The sequence below is a fragment of the Podospora bellae-mahoneyi genome, chromosome 3 (genome assembly GCF_035222275.1).
Source record: "Podospora bellae-mahoneyi strain CBS 112042 chromosome 3, whole genome shotgun sequence".
Classification (NCBI taxonomy): domain Eukaryota; kingdom Fungi; phylum Ascomycota; class Sordariomycetes; order Sordariales; family Podosporaceae; genus Podospora; species Podospora bellae-mahoneyi.
The window spans coordinates 2,497,769-2,519,947 of NC_085882.1; the positions used below are offsets into that span (position 1 = coordinate 2,497,769).

The following is a 22,179-nucleotide window of genomic DNA, read 5'->3' on the forward strand; positions in this document are numbered from 1 at the left end:
GTGATCCAATATGACAAGTGTGGTAGGTGGTATCTCGAATGAGATAACCCGGCACAATCCTTCCCAGAGCTTATTTGGCTGTCTGCATCGTAGCACGATGATTTTTAAGCAAGCCGGGAACTTTGGTCCGTCCTCGCATATGTTCATAGTATGCATGATTATCCGAAGACCGAGCTCTGTTCTATATAAACAACTTTGATGTACAAGCGAGGGTCAAGTAACTGCTGGTATGATTGCCCCATCCTTCTTCCCTTTATACAAGTTTCTTGACAATTTCAGCATGGCAACCTCGACCTCGCCAACCTCGGAGCTTGCCACCACCAGTGGTGAAACAACCAAAAATGAGCAAACGTACCCCTGCTCCTGCCACTGCGGCTCGATAACCTTTACCGTGACCCTCTCCCCCCCGCTGGCAGAGCAGACAGTGATGGAATGTAACTGCTCGATTTGTCGACGGGTTGGGTATCTACTTGTTTGTACGTCTCACTCCCCTCATCCCACCCCTTTCCCCCGTCATAGTGTGCTGAAATCAACAGTCCCTCCCAAAGAAGCAGTCGTGTTCTCCGAAGACAGCCTCCCCCGCCTCTCCCGCTACCAGTTCAACACCAAACAAATCGACCACCTCTTCTGCGGTAATTGCGGCTCCAGCTTGGGCATCGACTTTCGCGAGTTTCGGCAGAAGGGGTACGGGATCAGCGTGAGGGCGTTCAACGATGTCGACCTGGAAGGGCTGAAGTACAAAAAGGGGGATGGAAAGGCCAAGCTCCCTCCTTATAGTGATTTATCCGGGGTCCAGTGGGCTTTGGACCACCCTGCTGGCGAGAACGAGCGGAAGGAAAAGGCTATGTAGTGAAGAAAAAATATGATAATGTTCTTTTCGCTTGCTAATGATGCAAAACCCTCCGCCCGCTGATACGCGGTATGTACATTCCCCTAACTTTACAAAAACAACCCCCCACACCTCGCGATCCAGTCGCCGACTTTTAAAAAGCCTCAAGCCTCCCCTTCCTCCCCAACCCGGACCCTGCCCTTCCCTGAAAAGTCCTCATCCCCCTATCCACCCCGGCCAACCCCCTTACTACTTTTTGCACACCCACAGGCAGTACATTATACCAATCAACCCACCTCGCATAAAGCGGCATCCCAATGCTCGCATTCTGCCCGTTGTCAATCGCCTTGATCACCTCCTTCGCCACATCAACCGGCTCCACCACCGGGGCCAAGAACGCGTTGGGTGTCTTCACCCCAGCAAACAAAGGCGTGGAGAGCTGCCCCGGGGTGACAAGCACCGTTCTAATCTCGGGGTGTGATTCCTTCAGTTCCGCCGAGAGAGACTTGTGAAGAGCGGTGACGCCAGCTTTGGCGGCGGCGTAATCCGTCAGCTGCGCGGCGCCGAGGGTGCCAATGACGGACGAGATTGTCACAATCGTTCCGCCGGTCTCGGAGCGCGTCATGCCCGGGAGGAAGGTCTTGATAGTGTAAAAGTGGGAGAGGAGGTTGGTGGTGAGGGAACGGTCGATTTCGGGGAGGGAGAGGGACAAGAGGGGTTTACCGAGGACGACGGCTGCGTTGTTGATCAGGATTGTAGGGGGGCCGAGCTGAACAGACAGACAGAATGTTAGTGATATAAAGGGGGTGAAATAGAGGAGGAAAAAGGGGCAACCCACCTCGCGCTCAATCTTCTCGGCAACCTTTGAGATCTGCTCCTTGTCGCCAACATCACACTTGTAATACGTCACCCCCCTTGCCTCCCCATTCTCCATCTCCTCCACGTCCAGCACGGCAACCGTCGCGCCGCGCATACCATAGACCTCAGCAATCAGCAACCCGAGCCCGGAAGCGCCACCAGTGATGACAATGACCTCCTCGCTGAGGTCCACCTCACGAGGGAGGCCAAAGGCGAGACGGTCGTTAATCACGCCAGCCATCCAGATCAGGGTGATGGCACCGGCCCAGGCGAAGGAGACGAGCATGGGGGGCGCGTCCCAGTGCATGTTTTGCGCGCGGAAGCAAAGGGGGATGATCCAGGCGATGAAGGGGTGGAAGAAGGTGGTTTTGAAGACTTTGACGATCAGGTCGATGGAGAGGGGGGCGAACCAGCTGTCCCCTCGGGAGGGGTGGCCGGCGTAGGGGGAGGGCGCCATGTTGTCTGTGTGGTGGTGATTATGTTTAATAGGGGTTGAGAGCTTGAAGCTATGCGCGTTGCTGATGGCTAGGAAATTAAACTTTCCGATAGGTAGGAATGGCTTGGATTCTTCTGCCAGAAAAGAATACTGAAGAAAAGGTATAGTACAGAGACTGGAAGAAGAAGATGAAGAAGAAGAAGAAAGATGGGATGAGAAAGAGAGTGCAAGTTAGAAAGCTCACCCTGGTGTGACTTTTTTTGGTGTCACGACTTGTTGGCGGCGGTGGCAGCAGTAGCAAAGCGCATAGCTCAACGGCCGTTGCGACGTTGAAACGCTGATGGACCGTGCGTGCTACCCCTAGCTTGTTTCAATTCCATTCTTGGACTTTGCGCGCTTCCCAACTTGGGATGGAATTCTGGCCCAGTGCACCTTCCCACCCCTGCATTAAATTCCCACTGTGTGCTTGGCACTTGTCACTTGTTCCCTCGGTGCGCCGCCGCCGGCTGCCAACATCTGGACATCAAACCGACCGTCTGTGACCATCAGGGTTCTCATTGTCAACCCCGTGCTGGTACTCCATACACTTCTGGATAGTACTCGATAAGACTGTGATATGCATTTGCCGACAAGAGATCTAAAACAACAACAACAACAACAACAACAACCGCAGTGATGAGCAGCGCGCAGGAACCTCTTATTTCGGCCTCGGAGCGGGTAGATGCTGGTGGGGATCATGATGAAGAACAAGGCGATGAAGCCGGCCGTCTCGAATCCGGGAAAGCGATCCCCGCGGCGCCGAGTTGGTTTATCTGGCTGTTGACCTTGTCGGCGGGGATATCAGGGTTGCTGTTTGGTTGTATGTGTGCTTTCTCACCCTGATCTCACTCACGAAATGCGTGGTGTTGACATCCAAACCCAAAGACGACACAGGCGTCATATCATCTACGCTCGTCTTTCTTGGCGAGTCCCTCTCCAACCGACCGCTTAATTCCCTCGACAAGTCACTCATCACCGCTTCCACCTCCCTCTTCGCGCTTTTGATCTCGCCGTTCTCGTCGGTTCTTGCCGATAGTCTCGGAAGGAAAAGAGTAATACTCGTGGCAGATGTGCTGTTTGTTCTGGGAGCCGGGGTGCAAGCAGTATGCTCAACAGTCTGGGTGATGGTGGTTGGGAGGAGTATCGTTGGTATGGCGGTGGGAGCAGCAAGCTTCGTCGTGCCGCTATACATTGCTGAGCTGGCCCCGGCGGAACACAGAGGGAGGTTGGTGACCATGAACGTCATCTTCATTACATCGGGCCAGGTCGTTGCGTACATTGTTGGATATGGATTTGGGGAATATGGGCACCCAGAGACCGCGTGGAGATGGATGGTTGGCTTGGGAGGATTGCCAGCAGTGGTGCAGCTTTTCATGATGACAGTTATGCCCGAAACACCGAGATGGTTGGTCATGGTGGGGAGGGGATTGGAAGCTAGGGGTGTCGTTGAGAAAGTTGCTGGCGGAAAGGTTGCTGCCCGCGAGGTCGATGCTACGGTCAAAAGCATTGAGATCGAAGTTAGGGAAGAACAAGATGCAAGACGGCTGCGAAGAAGGAGAGGTGATAGCAAGGCCGGCTGGGCCGAAGGTTTCGACGAGCTGTTCAACATCAGGAGAAATAAGAGGGCGTTGGCAATCGCTTGCTTATTGCAGGGCTTACAGCAATTGTGTGGTTTTGTAAGTTTTCCGATCATGAGCAATGGCGCATGTCAATGCTAACACGGCGTCTCAGAACTCGCTCATGTACTTCTCGGCGACCATCTTCGAGATGCTCGGCTTCCCGATCCCGACTCTTACCTCCCTTGTCGTGGCAGTCACCAACTTCGCGTTAACCTTGGTGGCTCTTCTCATCATCGACCGCATTGGAAGAAGACGCATCCTTCTCTGGTCTATTCCCTGGATGGTGTTTGGGCTACTCCTTGCTGCCTTTGGCTTCTTTCTGAGCGGAGTCACAGATAGCGATGCGCCCGGATCTCCAGTCGTCATCCTGATCAGCATCATGATCTATGTGGCAGGCTATGCGATTGGCCTCGGAAACGTCCCATGGATGCAGAGCGAGCTGTTTGCCCTCAACGTGCGGTCCCTGGGAAGCGGCATAGCAACGGCCACAAACTGGGGCTCCAACTTTGTCATTGGCCTGACCTTCTTGATGTTGATGGACTTGTTGGGCCCGCCGCTGACGTTTACTCTATACGCCTTGATCTGCATTGGAGGGTACGTATTGATATGGAGATTCTACCCAGAGACAGCCGGCTTGTCTCTCGAAGACGCTGCCTCGCTGTTGGAGGATGACAATTGGGGTGTGAGGAGGTGAGGTGAGATACAGCCTCACAGTGGAGACAAACCGAACGGCTGGCGCCATCTAGAACCATCGTGACGCACCCATGCAAGCCACTCCAGCGGGAAGTGAGCAGCAGAAAAAAGCTTGACGTCCATCCGAGATGGATCCCCTCACGGCCCGAAGGGCAGGGTTCCTGATTGCGCGGAAGAGTCCGCAACATCGTGAACTCACCTCGAACTGCAAGGCTACTGGCGGCTAGAATCGGCAATTGGCGGGATTAGATGGTCTGAACAGCCTTGTTGGGCAGCAAGAAAACATGGGAGGCGGGACAGCCCATGAGTCGGTTCGCATCAACTATCGTCAAATTGTGAGAAAGGGGAAATCATTCGTGAATGGAAAAAAAGTTTTCACCTGTGCTCCCCCATGTCTCGTATCCACATGGCAATTCAAATGAAGCTGTTGTATCGTGGGAAGCGTGGACGGAAAAAAAACGTTAGCCCGGTGTGGTGGTGTTGATTGTGATTGGCGAATTGCCTGGGGGGTGGGCCGCTGAGACCAGACGGCATTGACGTAATCCCGCAGCCACAAACCAAATGTCCGGAGTTTAGAGCTACGTCTCGCCTCCCGAGGTTTGTTTTTAAGAAGAGCAGATTCCCGTTTTATATCCGCTCCAGCTGCTATCCTGACACCGGATGCGGATGCGAAAGCATTCATCATCGTCAACATTCCGTCGTTCGGTGGTCGGGATTAATTCATTGCGATCAGAGCTGAACACAAAATCTTGCTTGTGTCGGTGTAGGGGATCTAATGAGAGAACAAAACGGAGGGATTCTGGGCTCTTCTCATCTGATGTTAAAAACTTTCAGGACCCCACCAAGGACGCTGTCATGGTGGGGAATGGAAGTTTGATAATGGGCCCAACGGGGATCACTCCATCTTGCCTGCATCGCCTGGAATGAAAAGGGATGGTCCTTGTTTAGCTTCTCAATGGGCACCAGATTGGAAATGGGCAAAGGGTCGGTGTCCCCGCTACCCACAATGTGCATCTTCCTTTTTGCTTCATGATTTAGCAACCTACGTGGATATCAATCAACGGCAGTTCTCCAAGAAAAATGTCTCGTTCGAGTCACAGGAGTGCTGCTAGAGAGTTCTGTAGTTGACATGCAGTTCGATGCGGTTATTAAGCCGGAATGCTACAGCATTTGTACATATGTATGGTGGTGAGTAAGCCAAGGTGGGCTTCCCAAGAACGCGAAGTGCCGAAGCCGCATCGATCAACCTTGTCATCTGGTTTTTTTGTTGCGCCTCCGTGCGTGGCGCCGTTCAAAAAGCAACCCGGCCTCGGGAACGGCACCAGCAAACCAGGGGGTGGGTGGACTAGACGAACTTTCACCGAGGAATTGGTGTGACAATTGGGCAAAAGAAGCTCCATTTTTCTTTGCTATATCGATCTCCCGTTGGGTCTGAGAGTTTCCCCCGTAGTATGCTATGATTGTGACCCTTCTATTTGCCTTGGTAAGAAAATCCGGATAGGGATTACTCAATCGGGTAGCAGAAGAACAACAGAGATCCAGGGGGGGACTGGATGGTGGTCCCCCAGATGTCCTCGTCATTGTTATAAGATCTGGGTTCCCCCCTCTTGGAAAGATCTGATGGCAAAATCTTAGTCAATCACTTACACCACGATTTGACGAACACTTCTGTTTCAAGTTGTTCGTTTTGGTATTAGTCTTTTTGGCTCTTCTCACAGTTCACTCGCCTGATATCACCACCAACCCTCAACACCAGGTCAAGCAGCTTCTTCTCAGTGTCGATAGTGTCGATGGGACCCAACACCGTCGACCGCGCCCTCGAGGCGGCAGAACACGACGCCGCCACCCCAATCTCCCCAACCCCAACCCACCATGAGCTCCCCCACCGAACAAGCGCCGAGATTGAGCGCGTCATCTCCGCCAGCTCGGTATCCTCCGCCTCCTCCTCTCACTCGGCCCGGTCCCGCAGACCCTCCACCGTCGGCACCGGCATAGTCGGCGTGGGCATGTCCCGAGTCTCCACCTCCCGAGACCTCCCCCCAACCGAGCTCGGCCGCATCCAGACCGCCCGCAGCCAGCACAGCGCAACCGTCGGCCGTTCCATCCGCTCCAGACGAAGCCGTGCTTCCCTCGTCAAGCCCCTTCCCCCCTTCGGCGCCGGAAAGCCATACCCACCCCTCCTACCCAATCAAGAGGACTTCGTCGTCGAGTTCGACGGCCCTGATGACCCCCTCCACGCTCAAAACTGGCCCATGGCCAAGAAGTACGTTCTCCACCCCATCTTTCCCACTTATCCCTTCATCACTGCTAACCACCCTCCCTAGACTTCTCACAGCAACAATGCTAGGCTACACAACAATGATCGCCTCCTTCGGCTCCTCCATCTTCTCCGCCGCCACCCGCGCCGTCGCAGCCGACTTTGGCGTATCCCCTGACGTCTCCCTCCTCGGCGTATCCCTCTACGTCCTCGGCTTCGCCACCGGCCCAACCTTCTGGGCTCCCCTATCCGAGCTCAAAGGCCGTCGCTTACCCCTGGTAGCCTCCATGTTCGGCTTCACCATCTTCAACCTCGCCTGCGGAACTGCCAAAGACCTCCAGACCGTCCTCATCACGAGGTTCTTTGCCGGTTTTTTCGGTGCTTGCCCCCTTGCTGTCGTTGCAGCTGTCTTCTCAGACATGTTTGACAACCGCATGCGTGGCATGGCCATCACCGTGTTTAGCATGACTGTCTTTACCGGTCCCATGCTGGCGCCGTTTATCGGCGGGTTCATGGTTGAGGATGAAAGCATCGGGTGGAGGTGGACGGCCTATCTCATTGCGATCATGGGTGCTGTCGCTTTTATTATCGATCTGATCTTCCTCGAGGAGACCTATCCCCCCGTTATTCTGGTCAGCAAAGCCGCCGAGCTGAGGAGGAGGACCCTCAACTGGGGCATCCACGCCAAGCAGGAAGAGATTGAAATCGACGTCAAGGAGTTGATCACAAAAAACTTTTCCCGGCCGATGAGGCTTCTCTTCTGCGAGCCGATCGTCACGCTGTTGTCGGTGTACATGGCGTTTATTTACGGGCTGCTCTATCTCTTTTTGACGGCGTATCCGTTTGTCTTCATGGGGGTCCACGGCATGTCTGCCGGTGTGGCCGGGCTCACGTTTTTCGGCATGATTATCGGGCAGATCCTCGCCGGTGTTACCGTGTTGATGCAGCAGCCTTGGTATACGAGGAAGCTGGCTGCCAACAATGGGGTGCCGGTTCCTGAGTGGAGGTTGCCCTCTGTCATTGCTGGAGGTGTGGCTTTTGCGATTGGGTTGTTTTGGTTCGGGTGGACGGGTTTTACCAAGGATATTCACTGGATTTGGCCGACACTTTCTGGTTTGATGACGGGATTCGGGATAGCCAGCATCTTTTTGCAGGCGCTAAACTACCTCGTCGATTCGTATCTGATGTTTGCCGCTTCGGCGATCGCGGGCAACACCTTCTTGCGATCGTTGGCCGGAGCGGCCTTCCCGCTGTTTGCGAGATACATGTTTGAAGGGATGGGCACCCAGTGGGCCAGCACGCTTCTTGGTTGCATCGGTGTGGCGCTCGTGCCTATTCCGGTCATCTTTTACATGTATGGTGATCGGATCAGGGCGAAGAGCGCTTATGCCCCGACCTTTGGTGCTGGGCCGGAAGTGGCGGAGAGCGAGACGGGGGATGATTCTGAGCTCGGGCACGGAGAGAAGGAGGCGCCTAGCAGCGCGCCCAGGACGGACATGGATGCTGCCCACAGGGCAGTCTAATGGTTGAGCAACAAGATGGAGAGGAAACTGGATCATGTCGTTTGAGCATTGGCGTTTTGGACATTTGGTTTGTGCATTTTTGGAAGAGGAACGAGCTCGATACCCAGCTGTGCATAGATATTGGTTGACTCTGATGCATGATCAACGAGATAATGTAATAATGGTTTTTGCGGTAAACTAGACTTTGTTAGCTGATACCTGAGCTCTCCATTATGATGCGAATTAAACTACTCGGGCTAGTGGTAAAGTGTCATAATGTGCTTCGAGACCAAGATCTAAGGAATATCGTTACCCCAATACTAGCCGGTGGGCCGGGCCGGGGCATCACCAGGTGGGAACAAGATCAAGAAACGCATGAAGCTAAAGTGGTGACTGGAGATGGGAAACCTGGTGTTGGTTGTCACCCCTGAACCTGGGCCTGGGTTGACTTGAGCAAGAGAAGTGGGGGTTGCTCCATTTCAGGGGTTATGGGGGAGGAGTAGATAATCCTTGTTGCGCATCATTCCCCAGCGATAGCGATAACTTTATTCCTGCTTTGGGCAAAAGATCGATTCCAAGGGTCTCGAGCTCGAGAGAGAGGGGGAGGGGTAAATCCTTTGATTTCTGGGCCAAGCCCCCCGATTCGGTCTTTCTCTCGATTCTTGAGTCTGTCTGACGGCAAATGCGAATCTAGCATGTTGCTTTTCGTCTTGTGGGTTTCTCCGAGGGACGGTGTAAGTCGGCAGCTCACCAGTCGAATTCTTGTTCTTTTTCCCTCAAAGATTTTGTCTCAGTATTATATGAAAAGAAAGGGCAAACGCCACAGGGTCGTGTTCTGGGACAGCCACGCTGAGCAGACAGACCCGCCAATATGGTATCGCTCCCAAAAAGATTAGTTTTGCGGGCAGACGTCCTGCAGGCCGGTATTAAAAGTCACGCCACGCGTCTAGCGTGGGGAGATAAGCATTGCCTAGGTGAAGTATTTGGATCGAGTACAAGAATTACAATCTGGCCGAGGTACGATGCGATAGTATCGGAACAAAAGTCGTGTTCGTGAATTTATCTTCCGCCAGCATGGCAACAGGAAATGCCTCAAGGACGACCGGGCGGTGTGGCGATGGATGCTGGTGCCCGGAAACTTGTGTGTAACAAAGAAGCCAACATCTACAGCCATCTGTCGTACCAATGATGGTGTGGGTGGCTGCAGGAGCTGCCAAGACTGATATCGTCTAAAGACACCTGCTCTTGGGCAGAATCAAGGGTCTCGCATGGTCTTTGATCGACGGTCAAGAAGTGGCTTGACACGAAACATTCTTGATAGCTGTCATTTGACTTCTGGATGGCATGTGGGTGACACTTGATAGACGGCGTCGATCTATCTGGTTGCTCGTCTTACCCGGCCGAGTGATGAAGTGCAACACTCGCGTCAGGAACACTGCTGTGTCGAATTGAACTGAAGAGCAAGTATTGAATGCATGGGAGCTAGTAGGCGAATTCATGCTGAATATTCACAAACTACCTACAGATACAATATCGTGGTGTCCCGCTGCACTGGAAAAGGCGGAGTGATGGGAGTGACGGGCAACGAGGGGCTGAGAAAAGTGTGGGGTTCTCCCCCACGTCCCTTCCTCCCCGGGCTCTTCCTTCCGTGTCCTGTCCGACTTCAGCCGACTGCTCTTTCCTCAACAACAGCCTCGCGACTTCCCAAACGTTGTCTCGATCACCGATCCAAATCATAGATAGGCACATCATCTGACCGGCACGTAACCACACCGCCAAGTCAACTGACGATGACAATGTCGGAGGGGTTGCACGAGAGAGCTCGGCGGGAGGGCTAGAGGTCAGAACCGAATCGTCCTGAAATTATATCAGGGCTGTGCCTCATCTTCGGTACTCAGCAGGGACCCTGGCAGATACACGCCCCCATCCCGCGTTGAGCAAGGTGCAGACGATGGAACCCATGCCAGAACAGGGCCAGCCAAACAGAGGCTTGTATTCCTTATCTCTAGCCATCAGTCAGCCAATGAAACAAATCACCATCTCCAGTAAACTCCCTTCTTGATATCAGCATCACTGTGGGGACACATGCCCACCTGCGTAGCACACAAGTAAGAAGAGACTTGGGGGTAGTGGCCGTTAAGTACATATGATGTACATGGAGTACAACTTGAGACATTTCATGACGCCGAGCATTGCCTTGCTGTAATCATAGTGTGTGGTGAGCCGGGTCGACGAACCGGAGATGTAAAGACGCCTCACCTCACACTACCTGCGGCCGCCCCTCTGTCCAGTTGCTCCTTCCATCTGTACTTTTTTTCTCAACAATCCGGCGGTGAACTCGGGTACCCCTCTAGGTTTCTTTGAACAGCTGTCCCCAGAAAGGAGCGGTTTCTTCAGTAAATACTACTTTTGTATTGTGCTTCTTCATCACACAACTTCCACCGGCAGCATCAACAGCACAGCAACACCATATCCGGGCCATGACAACGACTCCTAACCGACGTCACAGCACCATGTGGTGGGACGACGACACCATTGAACGCACAGTCACACGCATGTTTGTGTGTAGCCATCTTATTCCTGAGGAAATCGAGCGACTCGACCGCACCCTGGGCTTTGGCGATGGCTTGACCGATGGAACTTATTGGGAGTGGATCGAGCAAAAGGCCAAGAGGATCTTCCTCATTCTTGTCGAGCTCAAAGTCCCTGATCAGATCTTCGGCGTGATTGACGATTCGTGGGACGACGAGGACCTGCCTATTGCTCGGGACCAAGTTGAGCGACTGGCCTTGACCCCTACCAGAGACAGCAGGCTGGAACAGGAATTCTACGAAAAGCAGTTTTACTATCTACTTCGACCTCTGCGCAAGGGCGAGCATGTCATCTACCGAGATAGTGAGGTGGTTCCGCTGGAGGTGGTCGAAAAGAAGCACGTCCCTGGCCAGACCCCTTTCTTCGACAAGGTCATGCTTCCAGGCTACCCAGGAACCGTGTTCTGTCGTGTGAAGATGCCGATTGGCGGCGGCTACTCGAGCCCGGAAGACTTTCTGTTCGACGTGAACGGCATTCGCAACGTCCAGAACGACCATCTCGCTTCTTACTGGGCGTCCTATGTTCAACAAGGCTATGGCTATGCCCTCTTCAACAATGCGGCCGACTACACTCTCAAGGGCCTCCTCACCACAACGCCAGCATGCTTCAAGAATATGGAGAAAAAGGCACGACGGCGACAGGTCATGGAATGGATCCACTGTCTCATTGACACGGTGTGTTTCCTTCACAACAGAGGCCTATCTCACGGCAACATCAAGCCTTCCACAGTCTTGTTTACCAGCGAGAACCATATCTTCCTTTCAGACTTGCTTGGTTACACTGGACTGGACAGAAACTCGTTCGACAAAGAGTCATATGACTACGCGGCGCCGGAGCAGTGGTTTAAACCGACCTCACCATCGTCCGCTTCGTTTCACCGCCGAGGAACCGTGACATCCACGACAGCTTCACCTGAAAGCCCCAACTATATCACCAGCCGTTCCACCCCCGATTCCAGCCAGCACCCGATGGCCATGATGCATGCACCCACGCCTCACCTGAGTCCCCAAGCGGCAGACATCTTTTCCCTCGGTTGCATAATTCTGGACCTCCTCAGCTTCCTGGTAAAGAAGCACGGAAGACCGTTCGCAACACATCGGGCCGCAAAGCACAAAACCCCTAGCAGGGGCGGTGCTGTCCCTGACTCGTCGTTTCATCGGAACCTATCTCAGGTCGAGAGCTGGATGACCCTATTGGTCAAGGAAGCCCAGAAAAAGGAGAAGGACGACGACATATTCAAAGGCATCGCCCCTATGCTTCATATTGTTGAGCACATGCTTTCCTCTCATCCTACCGACCGCCCTGACGCCCAAGACTTACAGACGAGAATGTACAAGATTTTAACGGATCATTGCGGGATTTTGGAGCCGCACTGTGTGCATCAGTATGACAACGGCTGGGACTTTGGCATGGCAAGCCTGAAGCTTGACACCACTGGTAATAGACGAGCCAGTGGTGGTTCAGGACGTCACCACCCGCGAAACAGCATTGGAAGCAGGGGAAGCGGACGAAGCTCAGGTTCTGTTCAGGACCTGCAGGGCCAGGAAACCTTTCTAGTCCCTCGGCTCTCCAGGTCCAGGAGCTCTAGAGGACCTCCTTCCGTTGCATCGAGCCGGGCTCCCCTTTTCACCGGTAAGCAACTTTTTTCTTTTGGCAACAGTCAACAGCGGCCTCGTTGGCCTACCAAAGTATCTCAACCATCGCTTTTCAGGAGCCAGTACATAAGCGCGACGAACTGATCTCAGTTTGTTGTCTCTTAACCGCCATCGTTGTTGCCACCCGAGAAAGAAGCTAACTAGACATGCAGCAGCATCAAGAGAGGGTTGGAAAGGCCCAATGACGTTTTGGCAAACGGATTCGCGAATGATGGCCACTAGGTAGAGAAGCAACATCTGCCCTATTTCTTCGTTTGTTCATTCATGGGATGGGGAGTTGGCGAAAACCTATGGGACCACAGGTCATTGCTTTTGTGAGATCTCTTTGCATTCAGAGTCAACTGAATTTCTTTTGTTTTGATGATTTCTTTGGGAAGCACAGTGTCATGATGTTAAGGGAGGACGGGAGAAATGTGCATATAAATGGAGCATGTGTCGGAATACATAAGGCTGGCGTTGTTTGGGAAGTGTAAGCATCGATACCCGGTGGAATTTAGCTATCATGTCTTCTAGCAAGATCTCATATTTTTTTTTTCGAGATTGTTGTTGGGATACTTTCATGATACCGTCTTGATCACGGTAGGTGGCTCGAAGAAGTTGTTCATTTGTATTCTGATATCCCTATGATGCATGCTCCACATATATACCTTAAAACCGCGCTCTGCCTTCAACAAATCAGGAAGGCCTCGTGGCGCAACGGTAGCGCGTTCGACTCCAGATCGAAAGGTTATCCGTTCAAATCGGGTCGGGGTCAATCCAAAGATGATGGAGAGCCCCCCCCTGTTAACTCAGGGGGCACGCACTCTGGATTTGATGTTTTTTTATGCCTCTTTCAGGCCCTTCGAGGCCTAAATGTAGGTCTTTTGTCAAGTTTCTGAACGGCGGTATCCTGAATTTTTGGACACCTGGGAGGAGAGTGGATATTTTGGAGATGGAGTTGATGTTCAAAGATGGCTGTGTTTTTAAGGGGAGATGGAGCCCAGGGTTAGGGTCTCAAAGTGCAGGTTCCGGTTGCCAGCAGGTGGCAGGGGTTCGCTTGTGAGCTCATGGCGACCATGGATCTTGCGCCGCGCGGATCGTGTCCACAGCGCTATTCGTCCCCAGATTCGGCCATTGAAAGAGAACACAACCACCGTTCGAACCCTCGACACCCACTTGGCGCCGCAAGATGCTGGTGCCCATCAGCAATGCTGGTGAATCGAGCGGTTTTAACGATCCAGCATAATAGACAATCTCCTCTCCTTGGTCAGCAGCAAGCATAGTAGCCTCTGTCTCTCTCTCTGCCTCTCTTCCCCTCTCTTCCAACGCAAGACAAGACGGTACCCCCGACGACTTCCGAACGAACAATTCATAGACAAGACAAGACGGCCCGTACACTCCCTCGAACTCCTCCAATATCCCGAACGTTCCCGTAAAACACGAACAAGAAATGTCGCCCGACGGCCCCAACAGCAGTAGCAACAACAACAGCAGCAGCAGTAATATCCGAGTCTTTGTGCGCTGGCACGAGCAGGTCGTCTTCGCTGGCGAGGAGGTGAAGTGCACCATCACGTTCAAAAACGTCGCCCGTCCACCAGGCAGCAACAACTGCAACGGCAGCAGCAACAACCATGTCTCAACACCGCCGAGTAGTCTGAAGCCCTTTTCGCAGCGGGAGCGGCTGCGCCAACCTTCCCCTTTACACCCCGGCGCATCATCATCATCGGGTGGGAGGTCGAAGCACAGTTCTAGCAGCAGTCTCGCGCCGCCGTCGGCTGCTGCTGCCGGGGGCAGGGGCCATCACAGGTCGAGTCTCTCGCTTTCCGTCCCGTCTGCGGCTTCCCGAGCGAGGGCGGGTTCGATTCAGAGTCCGACTCCGTGGACGCCCGCGACGCCGAACTCACCTGCGCTTTCGGCGAGGGGTGGTGTTGGTGGTGGTAATGGTGGAGGCGTGTCATCGCCGTCTGGATCGGGGACGCAGAGGAATGGGCATGGGCATAAGCGGTCTGTGTCGATTGTTTCGATTGGGTCGTCGGTGAGCACGATTGGGGGTGGTGGGGATGATGGGCAGAGTGTTGCTGGCTCTGCGAGCTCTAAGCGGTCGGGGAGAGGTCATACTAGAGCTTCGAGTCTCCAGATTCTGCCGAGGGGTGGGTTGTTTAATGGGCCGCGGTCTGGTGAGTTTTTTGGTGATTTTGAGGAGAGGGTAAGGGTAGGGGACTGATTATTGGATGTGTAGCAACTACGCCGAGACTTACAGCTTCGCAATCTTCGCCTTTATTTCACGCGTCATACCCACCCGAACGAAGCATGAATGGGCGGCGCTCGGGTGGCTCAACTGCACCTGGGACACCGAGTGTCGGAGGTTCGAAGATTTCGCCCACGTCCGAGCCGCCGAATCCGCTGGCAGAGTTTAGGTTCCCTGCGGCAGCTTCATCGGCTGCGCCGATAACACCTGGGATGCCGCCAACGCCGGGCCCGGGACGCTCAGAGGATGACTTGCTTAGCCCGAGTGGAGCGACGGCTGGGTTCCTGAACAATCTGCCTATACGTCAGCGAGACCAGGTTCCGACGATTAACGAACACGGCGCCACGCTGCCGGCAAGGGTTTTGTCGACTACGAGTATAGCGGGAACACCCAGAAGCAGTGGCGAGTTTTATTCGATGAGTAACAACTCATCCGAGACGTTGGCCTCCGAGTATGTGCTACATCAGCCGCTTAGGACGCAGCCGCGCCCGCTCCATAGCAGGAGGACGTCAAATCTGGTGCCTACTGCGGTGAGGCCGCCGGAATCTCTGATGATGGGGTATGCGCAGGTGCAAGGGTCATTTACGCTAGATGGATCGCTCGTGAATCTCACGCCGTTTGAAGCGGTGAAGCGAAAGGCGGTAGTTGGTGGGCACGGGGGTGGTGTTATTGGGTTGGAAACAAACACCAAGCGGGACAGCGGTCTGCTGAGGAGCTTTGGATGGGGGAGTATCACCAGCTCGATTGGAGAACTGCTAGGCGGCGGCGAGCTCAGCACGATTAAGGAAATGCGAGGGCTCGCGGGCTCCAAGGCGGTGCCCCTTTTGTCAACACCACAGTCAATCCTGTTTGTTGATTTACAGCTGGGACCCGGGGAGAGCATGGCTTATGAGTACACGTTCAAGCTCCCCAAGGGATTGCCACCAACTCACCGAGGGAAAGCCATGAAAATCTCCTACAGCGTGGTGATTGGAACCCAACGGCCTGGAGGTGCGAAAGAGCAACAAGTCAAATCAGTCGACATCCCATTCCGCGTCCTAGGGAGTGTGAACAGCCACGGCGAGATTCTGGGGCACGACCTCATGTCTCCGTATATCATCCTGCGAGACCAGGCGGTCGTAAAACCGGCCAGCAAGGAGTCGTCATCCTCTTCTCAGCTGATGGTCTCCAAACCAAAACCCTCACCCCCCACAACAGGTCCAGCATCAACCATGGCCTCGTTTTTGTCCTACGTGGACGAGCTGCTCACCAAATCCCACGATAACCCCACTGCCGGGCTGTTATCCCCAACAGCGATGCCCACCTCGCGGCGTCCATCGACGTACTCGATGTCGGACGCCGGTTTCGGCGGGCTTCCACCCCCGACAGCGAAAGAAGCCATCGACCTTGCCATCCTCCGCTCCAACCTGACCACCTCCCCGGGCCAACAGTCGACCAACCGGTTCGAGATTGCGCGCAACGGCCGCCGCGTGGGGGTGGTCATGCTTGCCCGACCGGCCTACCGGTTGGGAGAGATTGTGACGCTGGTGATTGATTTTAGTAATGCAGAGATACCCTGCTACGCGGTCCACGCGGCGCTGGAGACGTCGGAGAAGATTCTCGATCCGGGGCTCGCGCTGAGGAGCGAGGCGAGTGTTTATAGAGTGACAAGAAAGGTGTGGGTGAGCCAGAGCGAGGCAGCCATGTACGGACGGAGGGTGGTGTTTCAGCCGACGATACCGGTGAGTGCGACGCCGGAGTTTGAGACGACGGGGATTGGGCTGGGGTGGAGGGTTAGGTTGGAGTTTGTGGTGCCTGTTGATTTGGAGCCGCAGCTTGGCAGCAACAACAACAACCGGCAGCAGGAACAGCAGAAGGGGGGGTTGGGGGATGTGGAAGAGGAGGAGGAGGAGGAGGAGGAAGGGGAAGGGGATAGGTTGAGAGGGAGAGGAGAGGAAGGGGTGGGATTGGGGTTGAGCGGGGTGAATACTGGTGGGAATGGAGGGCAGGTGGTGAAGAGTAAGGGGCATCCGTTGCTCGAGGAGATTAGCAGGGACGATAGAGGGGGTTTGGTGATGGTGGCGGTGGAGAATTTGACGTGTGAGAGCTTTGAGGTGGCGGTGCCGTTGAGGGTATATGGGGCTGTTTGTAATGGGTTGGAGAGGTTGGAGAGGGATGAGGCGTTGGAGGAGGGGTTGGTTGTTTAGATGGGGGAAGGGGGGGGGGGTTGTATATATTTATCGGTGCATGAATTGAGTATTGAATGGTCAAAGCAGTCCTATCACCCAGCGAGTTTGTGCTATGTATCATTCACGGCACGATCTAAGAGCGTTTCCAAAGTCATTGATTGAACTTGTTGCATATTTCCCACCCACCCCCAACTAATCTTTCCTCCTGCAGAAACACAAAACAGCCACCCATTTGATACGTGTCTCTCTCTCTTTCTCTGCACTACATACAAATATCGCGATCACCCAGGACATCTTGTACAAGAAGCCAACACACATCGTGCAACACCTTAGTCCTGTACTTCCTATACAAAGATGCCAAGACCATATACAACCAGCTTATACTCCAGACAAGAAATCATATCCTCATAATTTTGACTTCCTTAATCCTCCGGGAGAAGAGGGGTAAGATATCGACAAGCCCTGTCCACCTCGTTTGAGGACAGGATCCAGAAAACAAAAGGAGAGACGAGAAAAGATTAAACGCCATCTTAATGCATGCAAAAAAAAAAAAAAAAAAAAAAAAAAGGGAGGGGGGGGTTCGGTTGTGTGTGTCCAGCAGGCAAAATCCAAACAAGAAAAAACCTCCCTGCCAAAATGATCTATGCCCCTTTCCTGTTTCCGACCAAAAAAAAACCAAAAAAATAAACCAACGAGATATTTATCATTAGGCATAACGATACGGCGTCGAGCGCATTGGCTCCCATCCTTGCTGCTGTGGTTGGTGATACCCTTGCTGCCCCGGTGCTGGTCCACGCATGGCGGGCATTCCGTTGCCGTAGGGGTATGGTGGCGGTACCGGCTTGGGAATCTTGCGCTGGCTTCTGCTCGACTTCCGGCAGCAGCTGAACAGGCAGCTGCAGACGGCCATGAGGAAGAGAAGACCGACAACGATAACCACCGGGATGAAGATTGGCTTGTTGTCGTTGATCCAGTCGAGAACCTGCTTGCCGAGCTGTGTACCCTGGCAGTTACCGTTGAAGCACTTGCCACCACCTTCGCAGGGGGTCCCGTCGAGGAAGTACTGTCGCATGGAAAAGCAAGTGTTGGGCCCAAACTCGGGGGACTGGCAAGACAAGGTGCAGCCGCTGCTCGAGCATGAGTAGGTATCGTTGTTTGTGGTCAAACGGCCCATCATCGTCTTGCACTGAAGGTCGCGGGATGTGCAGCGGCCAGAAGCACACTGCAGGCCAGCGCCAGGTTCACCGCAGCTATCTCCGTCTGGACGGCTCTCATCAGCTGGGCAAGCAGCTGCTGTCCCTGAACACCTCTCCTCAGGATCGCAAGGACCGGTGCTGGCACGGCAGACGCTCCCTTGGGCCGCGAAACGACATTGGCCAGTACAGCATTCATCGTTGGAGAAATCACACTGGCTGCCCGTGGTGAACTTGCAAGTCTTGGGGTCGCAGCATGGGTTGCCCGCGCAGGACTGCTCCCCGCCGCAGTCGCAGTCCTCGCCAGCTTCAACAATGCCGTTTCCACACTGCTGGCCAGTGATGGTGATGAGATTCCTGTTGCTGACGAGACAGCTGGCTCGCTGGGAGCTACGCCCGAGGAAGCTGCAGATGTTGCCTACACTGCAGGGTGAAAACTGCGTGATGCCGCTGCCTGTCGAAGGGTTCATGATAAAGTTGGCCTGTGCATCGCAAGACTGGCTCGACAGTGGGCAGCACTGTGACTGCTTGTCTTCGCCGCGGGAACATGAACCCTGTCCGCAGTCATGAACAGCTCCAAAGGTGTGTCCAGTCTCGTGGGCAAAGACAAGCCATTCGGTGGATGTCCGTACAACGACATTGGCAGCAGCCGTGGTCTCGTTCCCCTGTTGCGTGGCTCCACGCTGGCAGACAGCACCCAACCAAGCCAGGCCAACGGCATTATCAGTCCCGCAGCTCGTCAACAGCGTCCAGTAAGCATTGCCATCCCCTTCCCATCGGCCGCGCCACTCTGAGAACTGGCTCAGACGCTGAGTAATAGTAATGCTGTCGCTGCAGGGCGTGTTCCAGGGCGCGGTTGGGGGGGGTGTGCCTGGGCACTGAGCATCGCTGATGGTCAAGTTCTGAATACCCAACGAGATGTTGAATGTTCTCTCATACAACTCCGAGGCCGAGTTCACGATATCGATGATGTTGGCTCGCACTTCCTCCTTGTTCCTAAACTTGGAAGTGTAACCGCAGTCGGTGGCGATACCGATCAAGGCAACCCTTTTTGTAGTCGGACATCCCTGCGTCGAACCAATCGACCCAGCCAAGTTGACACCAGCACCGTTTCCACCGATCTGATCCTGCCGCCCAAACAGAGCCCGAGGGTTGATAGATGCGCCTTCCGTCAGAGGCTGGTTAAAGGCCCGATACACAAGGCTGTTGGAACCCTGGTTGGAAAGAAGGTCATCAGAGGCGCAGGTTTCCATGCTGCCCAGATCACGCTTGAGATCGACATGGCCAGGCTCGGGGCTGAGATCAGTGTCACGCCAAACAACCATGTAGTCGTCATCCTCCTCGTCGACTTCGGGGTCGCCCTCGATCGCGAGCGCTCGATACGAACTGGCAGTCTTGACATGATGGTGGTTTCCTAAAATGGTGAATACGCCCGTGAAGATGGGATTTTTCCCATCGCGGATCAAGCTGATTCGAGCCCAGCCCACATGCTTCCATTCGGTCGAGCCGTCCTCCTTGACCCAACTCTCTCCCTTGAACACACGGATCGCTCGCCTGTCGAGCGGTTCGACCTTGGTGATTGTACCATCGACACCGACATGTTGGATCGCTGCGTCATCACTGAAGAGATCTGTGTTTGGGTCCAATGAGAGACGGACAATTTGATGCTTGCTGTGAAGGTGGAATGTGACGTCGAATGAGGTATGGGCGTGCACCCGATGAGATGGTGTTTGGATGTTGATGTCCTCAATGCGCGTTACATAGGACAGCGATCTTCGTTGTACAGAGTGCGCTTGGGTGCTGTGTTAGCTAATGGCGCCTTTTGGTTTGTAGCAATCGAGCATACCTATCGCATTTTGGAACAGTAGACCTGCAGCTGTGAGGGCGGCCGCGAAGGCCTTGGTAAGAAGCATAATTCAATTAGTCGTATTTGCGTTCCCTATGTATGCTGCCTGCCCATAAACGAATGAGTGCTATTAGGAGTGAAAGGATAGACCAGAGTGTCTAGCTGTCGGCCGTAGAGAATGTTGCGGAGGTCCTTCTATAAGTCCTCTGCCGCATTCAAGAGTGGAGGCGAATCGATGGACTCGCAAGCAAGGAGGGAGAGGAAGGAACAAAGCAGGCGAACGGGAAGTCTTTTGTTGGTTGGAAAGAGAGAGAGAATGATGGGAACCAGTGGCAGTGCACCGTATTTTGTCAGATGGGTGTAGCGAGCGGCTTGGTGAGTGGCCAGGAGACAGCGGACAACAAGAACTCCCGCCCAGCAAACGACAAGCCTTGGACAACTCCCCAGCGCTTCGCTGCACCGTGCGAACATGACAGCTCTCTCCAGGGGGTCCTTGCCAGTGAGGCAGGCGCCTGGGGCTGTCTGTCAGCAGCTTGGAACGGCATCCTCCTCAAACCCCCTCAGACGGATATGCGCAAGCCTTATTCCAGCCCACCCAGCCCCGACAGTGTTGTCGACCTCACTGCTTTTCTCTCTTCTATCACGATGTCTACCTTCTTCTGCATAGCTCAACACTGTGCCCAGCCTCCAAGAAAGCAAGATAGCTACGCCATGGTCCCTTGGCTACACTACGTAACCCAAGCGGCCGTTGCGAATGATCCCTTGTGTCGGTTTCAGAAGCGCACTCAAACAGACCCCGGGATGGCCTCTGCCCCTGGCCACCCCCCTAGCCTCGACCAAAAGCGAGCAGGTGCCATCCACCCTAGAGTAGCGTCAGCTTTAAATTGGTGGAGTCGCCAGTTTCTGTCCATCTCGTTTGGGAATTAGCCTTTTGATGTCGATCTGTTTTTGCAACATGTCGGACGAAGCTGCTTTGCGGGTTGCGGGGTGACAACCTTCGATCTGTGCAGACAACCATCAAGATGCCCACCAGCCTTGCTCGGTGTTGACCTCGGATCAGTTCTGCGTACGGACAACAGTGAGCACCAGCCCCGCCGCTCAACTCCCCGCTTCCTGCTGAGCAATCCTCTGCAAATATCTCGCACTGTGCTGCGCAGCTCTGAAAGTTGTTTACGGCGCCACCCGAAGGTCACCACCGCAACCAGCCTGTGGAATATAGATCACTTGAGATCGGAATATACAAATTAGGCGGCGGTCAACGGGTGTCGGTGCTGGATATATTCCTGGAAACCCCCGGCAATTTTTCAGTCGCGCGATACACAACACACCACTTGAAAATATCTTTTTCAACCTTCACAAATCAGTTTCTGATTCCCTTTTTGCAGAACTCCGAGATACCCGGAACTGTCAAATGCCAAGGGAGACAGCGGGCTTGGACCATGTCATTGCATACGCGTCCATAGCTGCTTTCACACGGCAGCATCGGATTTAAGCCTTTATGCGACCTGATCTCCAACATAGCCATCAAGATTTCAGAGATCGGACTTTGGCAGAAATGCCAAGTGCCACCAATGAAAGAAAGATCGAGATAACCGTTCGACACAAGATCCAAACATCCAGCTAGTATTAAAATGCCGTTTGTCCAACGATGGCAGCAAAGAGAGCACCAACAACCAGGTTTGACAACAACAACAACAACAACAACAACAACAACAACAGATGAAAATATCGTCCCGTCTGATGCATATGCAGGCCCAATATCTGCGAGCTTCTGTTTTTGGCCCTCCCGGTCCAACCTGTCATCTGCGCCTCTGTTACCTCGGGGTAAGGTGTCTCCCCGCATTGCTTATACATCTTGACCTATCAAGACGACCATATCCACTACAGGATGACGATTTTTTGATACTGTCTTCGGGTCTCCATGGCCAGGAGGCCTCAGAAGTGGCATGTGGGCCGAGTTATCCGGCTTGTTGATTCTAAAGTCGCTACTGTTGTCAGACGAAAATATGGTAGACAGTGACGGATATCAGACAGGTTGTGCAAGGTTCGCCTTTTCTGCCCCCAGGAAGGAAGTCAGATATACTCCCTCCAAGATTCCACATGCGTATAATCTTTCAGATCTGCAAGTGACATTCCTCTCTCATCTTCAAATGCTGGATGATGCACATACAGCACCACGCCTCTTGAGCACATATACGTTGTATCCTTATGGCAGAAGCACATGATGATCTTAGTAAGGCCTACATCTCAAGCCCTAAGGGATCG

At 53.8% G+C, this 22,179-nt stretch overlaps 7 protein-coding genes and 1 non-coding gene across 8 annotated transcripts; 6 read left to right on the forward strand and 2 right to left on the reverse strand.

Moving 5' to 3' along the window:
• Positions 1-36: 36 nt before the first annotated feature.
• Positions 37-1,327, forward strand: QC761_307310 (uncharacterized protein). The gene is made up of 3 exons (XM_062877872.1): positions 37-476; positions 537-919; positions 1,100-1,327. The coding sequence occupies exons 1-2, from the start codon at positions 230-232 to the stop codon at positions 848-850; spliced, it is 561 nt and encodes a 186-aa protein (XP_062733689.1). The 5' UTR covers positions 37-229; the 3' UTR covers positions 851-919; positions 1,100-1,327.
• On the reverse strand, positions 984-2,409 carry QC761_307320 (uncharacterized protein; the record flags this gene model as incomplete). Its single annotated transcript, XM_062877873.1, has 2 exons — positions 1,668-2,409; positions 984-1,598 (listed from the first exon to the last, which is right to left on the reverse strand). Exons 1-2 carry the CDS (start codon positions 2,142-2,144, stop codon positions 984-986), a joined length of 1,092 nt encoding a protein of 363 aa, XP_062733690.1. The 5' UTR covers positions 2,145-2,409.
• Positions 2,410-2,605: 196 nt separating this feature from the next.
• Positions 2,606-4,831, forward strand: QC761_307330 (uncharacterized protein). Its single transcript, XM_062877874.1, has 3 exons — positions 2,606-2,982; positions 3,048-3,838; positions 3,894-4,831. Exons 1-3 carry the CDS (start codon positions 2,799-2,801, stop codon positions 4,473-4,475), a joined length of 1,557 nt encoding a protein of 518 aa, XP_062733691.1. The 5' UTR covers positions 2,606-2,798; the 3' UTR covers positions 4,476-4,831.
• Positions 4,832-5,848: 1,017 nt separating this feature from the next.
• Positions 5,849-8,491, forward strand: QC761_307340 (uncharacterized protein). Its single transcript, XM_062877875.1, has 2 exons — positions 5,849-6,737; positions 6,799-8,491. Exons 1-2 carry the CDS (start codon positions 6,265-6,267, stop codon positions 8,252-8,254), a joined length of 1,929 nt encoding a protein of 642 aa, XP_062733692.1. The 5' UTR covers positions 5,849-6,264; the 3' UTR covers positions 8,255-8,491.
• Positions 8,492-9,302: 811 nt separating this feature from the next.
• QC761_307350 (uncharacterized protein) lies at positions 9,303-13,117 on the forward strand. Its single transcript, XM_062877876.1, has 2 exons — positions 9,303-12,457; positions 12,636-13,117. Exons 1-2 carry the CDS (start codon positions 10,714-10,716, stop codon positions 12,704-12,706), a joined length of 1,815 nt encoding a protein of 604 aa, XP_062733693.1. The 5' UTR covers positions 9,303-10,713; the 3' UTR covers positions 12,707-13,117.
• Positions 13,118-13,162: 45 nt separating this feature from the next.
• QC761_0055620 lies at positions 13,163-13,234 on the forward strand. The gene has a single exon. It is a non-coding gene; the product is annotated as a tRNA-Trp (tRNA).
• A 163-nt stretch (positions 13,235-13,397) lies between these two features.
• On the forward strand, positions 13,398-16,893 carry RGP1 (Golgi membrane exchange factor (Ric1p-Rgp1p) subunit; the record flags this gene model as incomplete). Its single annotated transcript, XM_062877877.1, has 2 exons — positions 13,398-14,636; positions 14,699-16,893. Exons 1-2 carry the CDS (start codon positions 13,910-13,912, stop codon positions 16,891-16,893), a joined length of 2,922 nt encoding a protein of 973 aa, XP_062733694.1. The 5' UTR covers positions 13,398-13,909.
• A 125-nt stretch (positions 16,894-17,018) lies between these two features.
• On the reverse strand, positions 17,019-20,202 carry QC761_307370 (uncharacterized protein). The gene is made up of 2 exons (XM_062877878.1): positions 19,915-20,202; positions 17,019-19,860 (listed from the first exon to the last, which is right to left on the reverse strand). Exons 1-2 carry the CDS (start codon positions 19,979-19,981, stop codon positions 17,582-17,584), a joined length of 2,346 nt encoding a protein of 781 aa, XP_062733695.1. The 5' UTR covers positions 19,982-20,202; the 3' UTR covers positions 17,019-17,581.
• Between the last annotated feature and the right edge of the window lie 1,977 nt (positions 20,203-22,179).

What these genes read in the sequence shown, in the direction of transcription:
- QC761_307330 (XM_062877874.1), top strand. Translation starts at nt 2,799, where the DNA reads ATGAGCAGCGCGCAGGAACCTCTTATTTCGGCCTCGGAGCGGGTAGAT. An exon ending in ATCAGGGTTGCTGTTTGGTT is followed by an intron (nt 2,983 to 3,047) that starts GTATGTGTGCTT and finishes CCAAACCCAAAG; the next exon opens with ACGACACAGGCGTCATATCA. An exon ending in TACAGCAATTGTGTGGTTTT is followed by an intron (nt 3,839 to 3,893) that starts GTAAGTTTTCCG and finishes ACGGCGTCTCAG; the next exon opens with AACTCGCTCATGTACTTCTC.
- QC761_307310 (XM_062877872.1), top strand. Translation starts at nt 230, where the DNA reads ATGATTGCCCCATCCTTCTTCCCTTTATACAAGTTTCTTGACAATTTC. An exon ending in GGTTGGGTATCTACTTGTTT is followed by an intron (nt 477 to 536) that starts GTACGTCTCACT and finishes TGAAATCAACAG; the next exon opens with TCCCTCCCAAAGAAGCAGTC.
- QC761_307350 (XM_062877876.1), top strand. Translation starts at nt 10,714, where the DNA reads ATGACAACGACTCCTAACCGACGTCACAGCACCATGTGGTGGGACGAC. An exon ending in CCGGGCTCCCCTTTTCACCG is followed by an intron (nt 12,458 to 12,635) that starts GTAAGCAACTTT and finishes GACATGCAGCAG; the next exon opens with CATCAAGAGAGGGTTGGAAA.
- QC761_307340 (XM_062877875.1), top strand. Translation starts at nt 6,265, where the DNA reads ATGGGACCCAACACCGTCGACCGCGCCCTCGAGGCGGCAGAACACGAC. An exon ending in AACTGGCCCATGGCCAAGAA is followed by an intron (nt 6,738 to 6,798) that starts GTACGTTCTCCA and finishes CACCCTCCCTAG; the next exon opens with ACTTCTCACAGCAACAATGC.
- QC761_307370 (XM_062877878.1), bottom strand. Translation starts at nt 19,981, where the DNA reads ATGCTTCTTACCAAGGCCTTCGCGGCCGCCCTCACAGCTGCAGGTCTA. An exon ending in ACTGTTCCAAAATGCGATAG is followed by an intron (nt 19,861 to 19,914) that starts GTATGCTCGATT and finishes ACAGCACCCAAG; the next exon opens with CGCACTCTGTACAACGAAGA.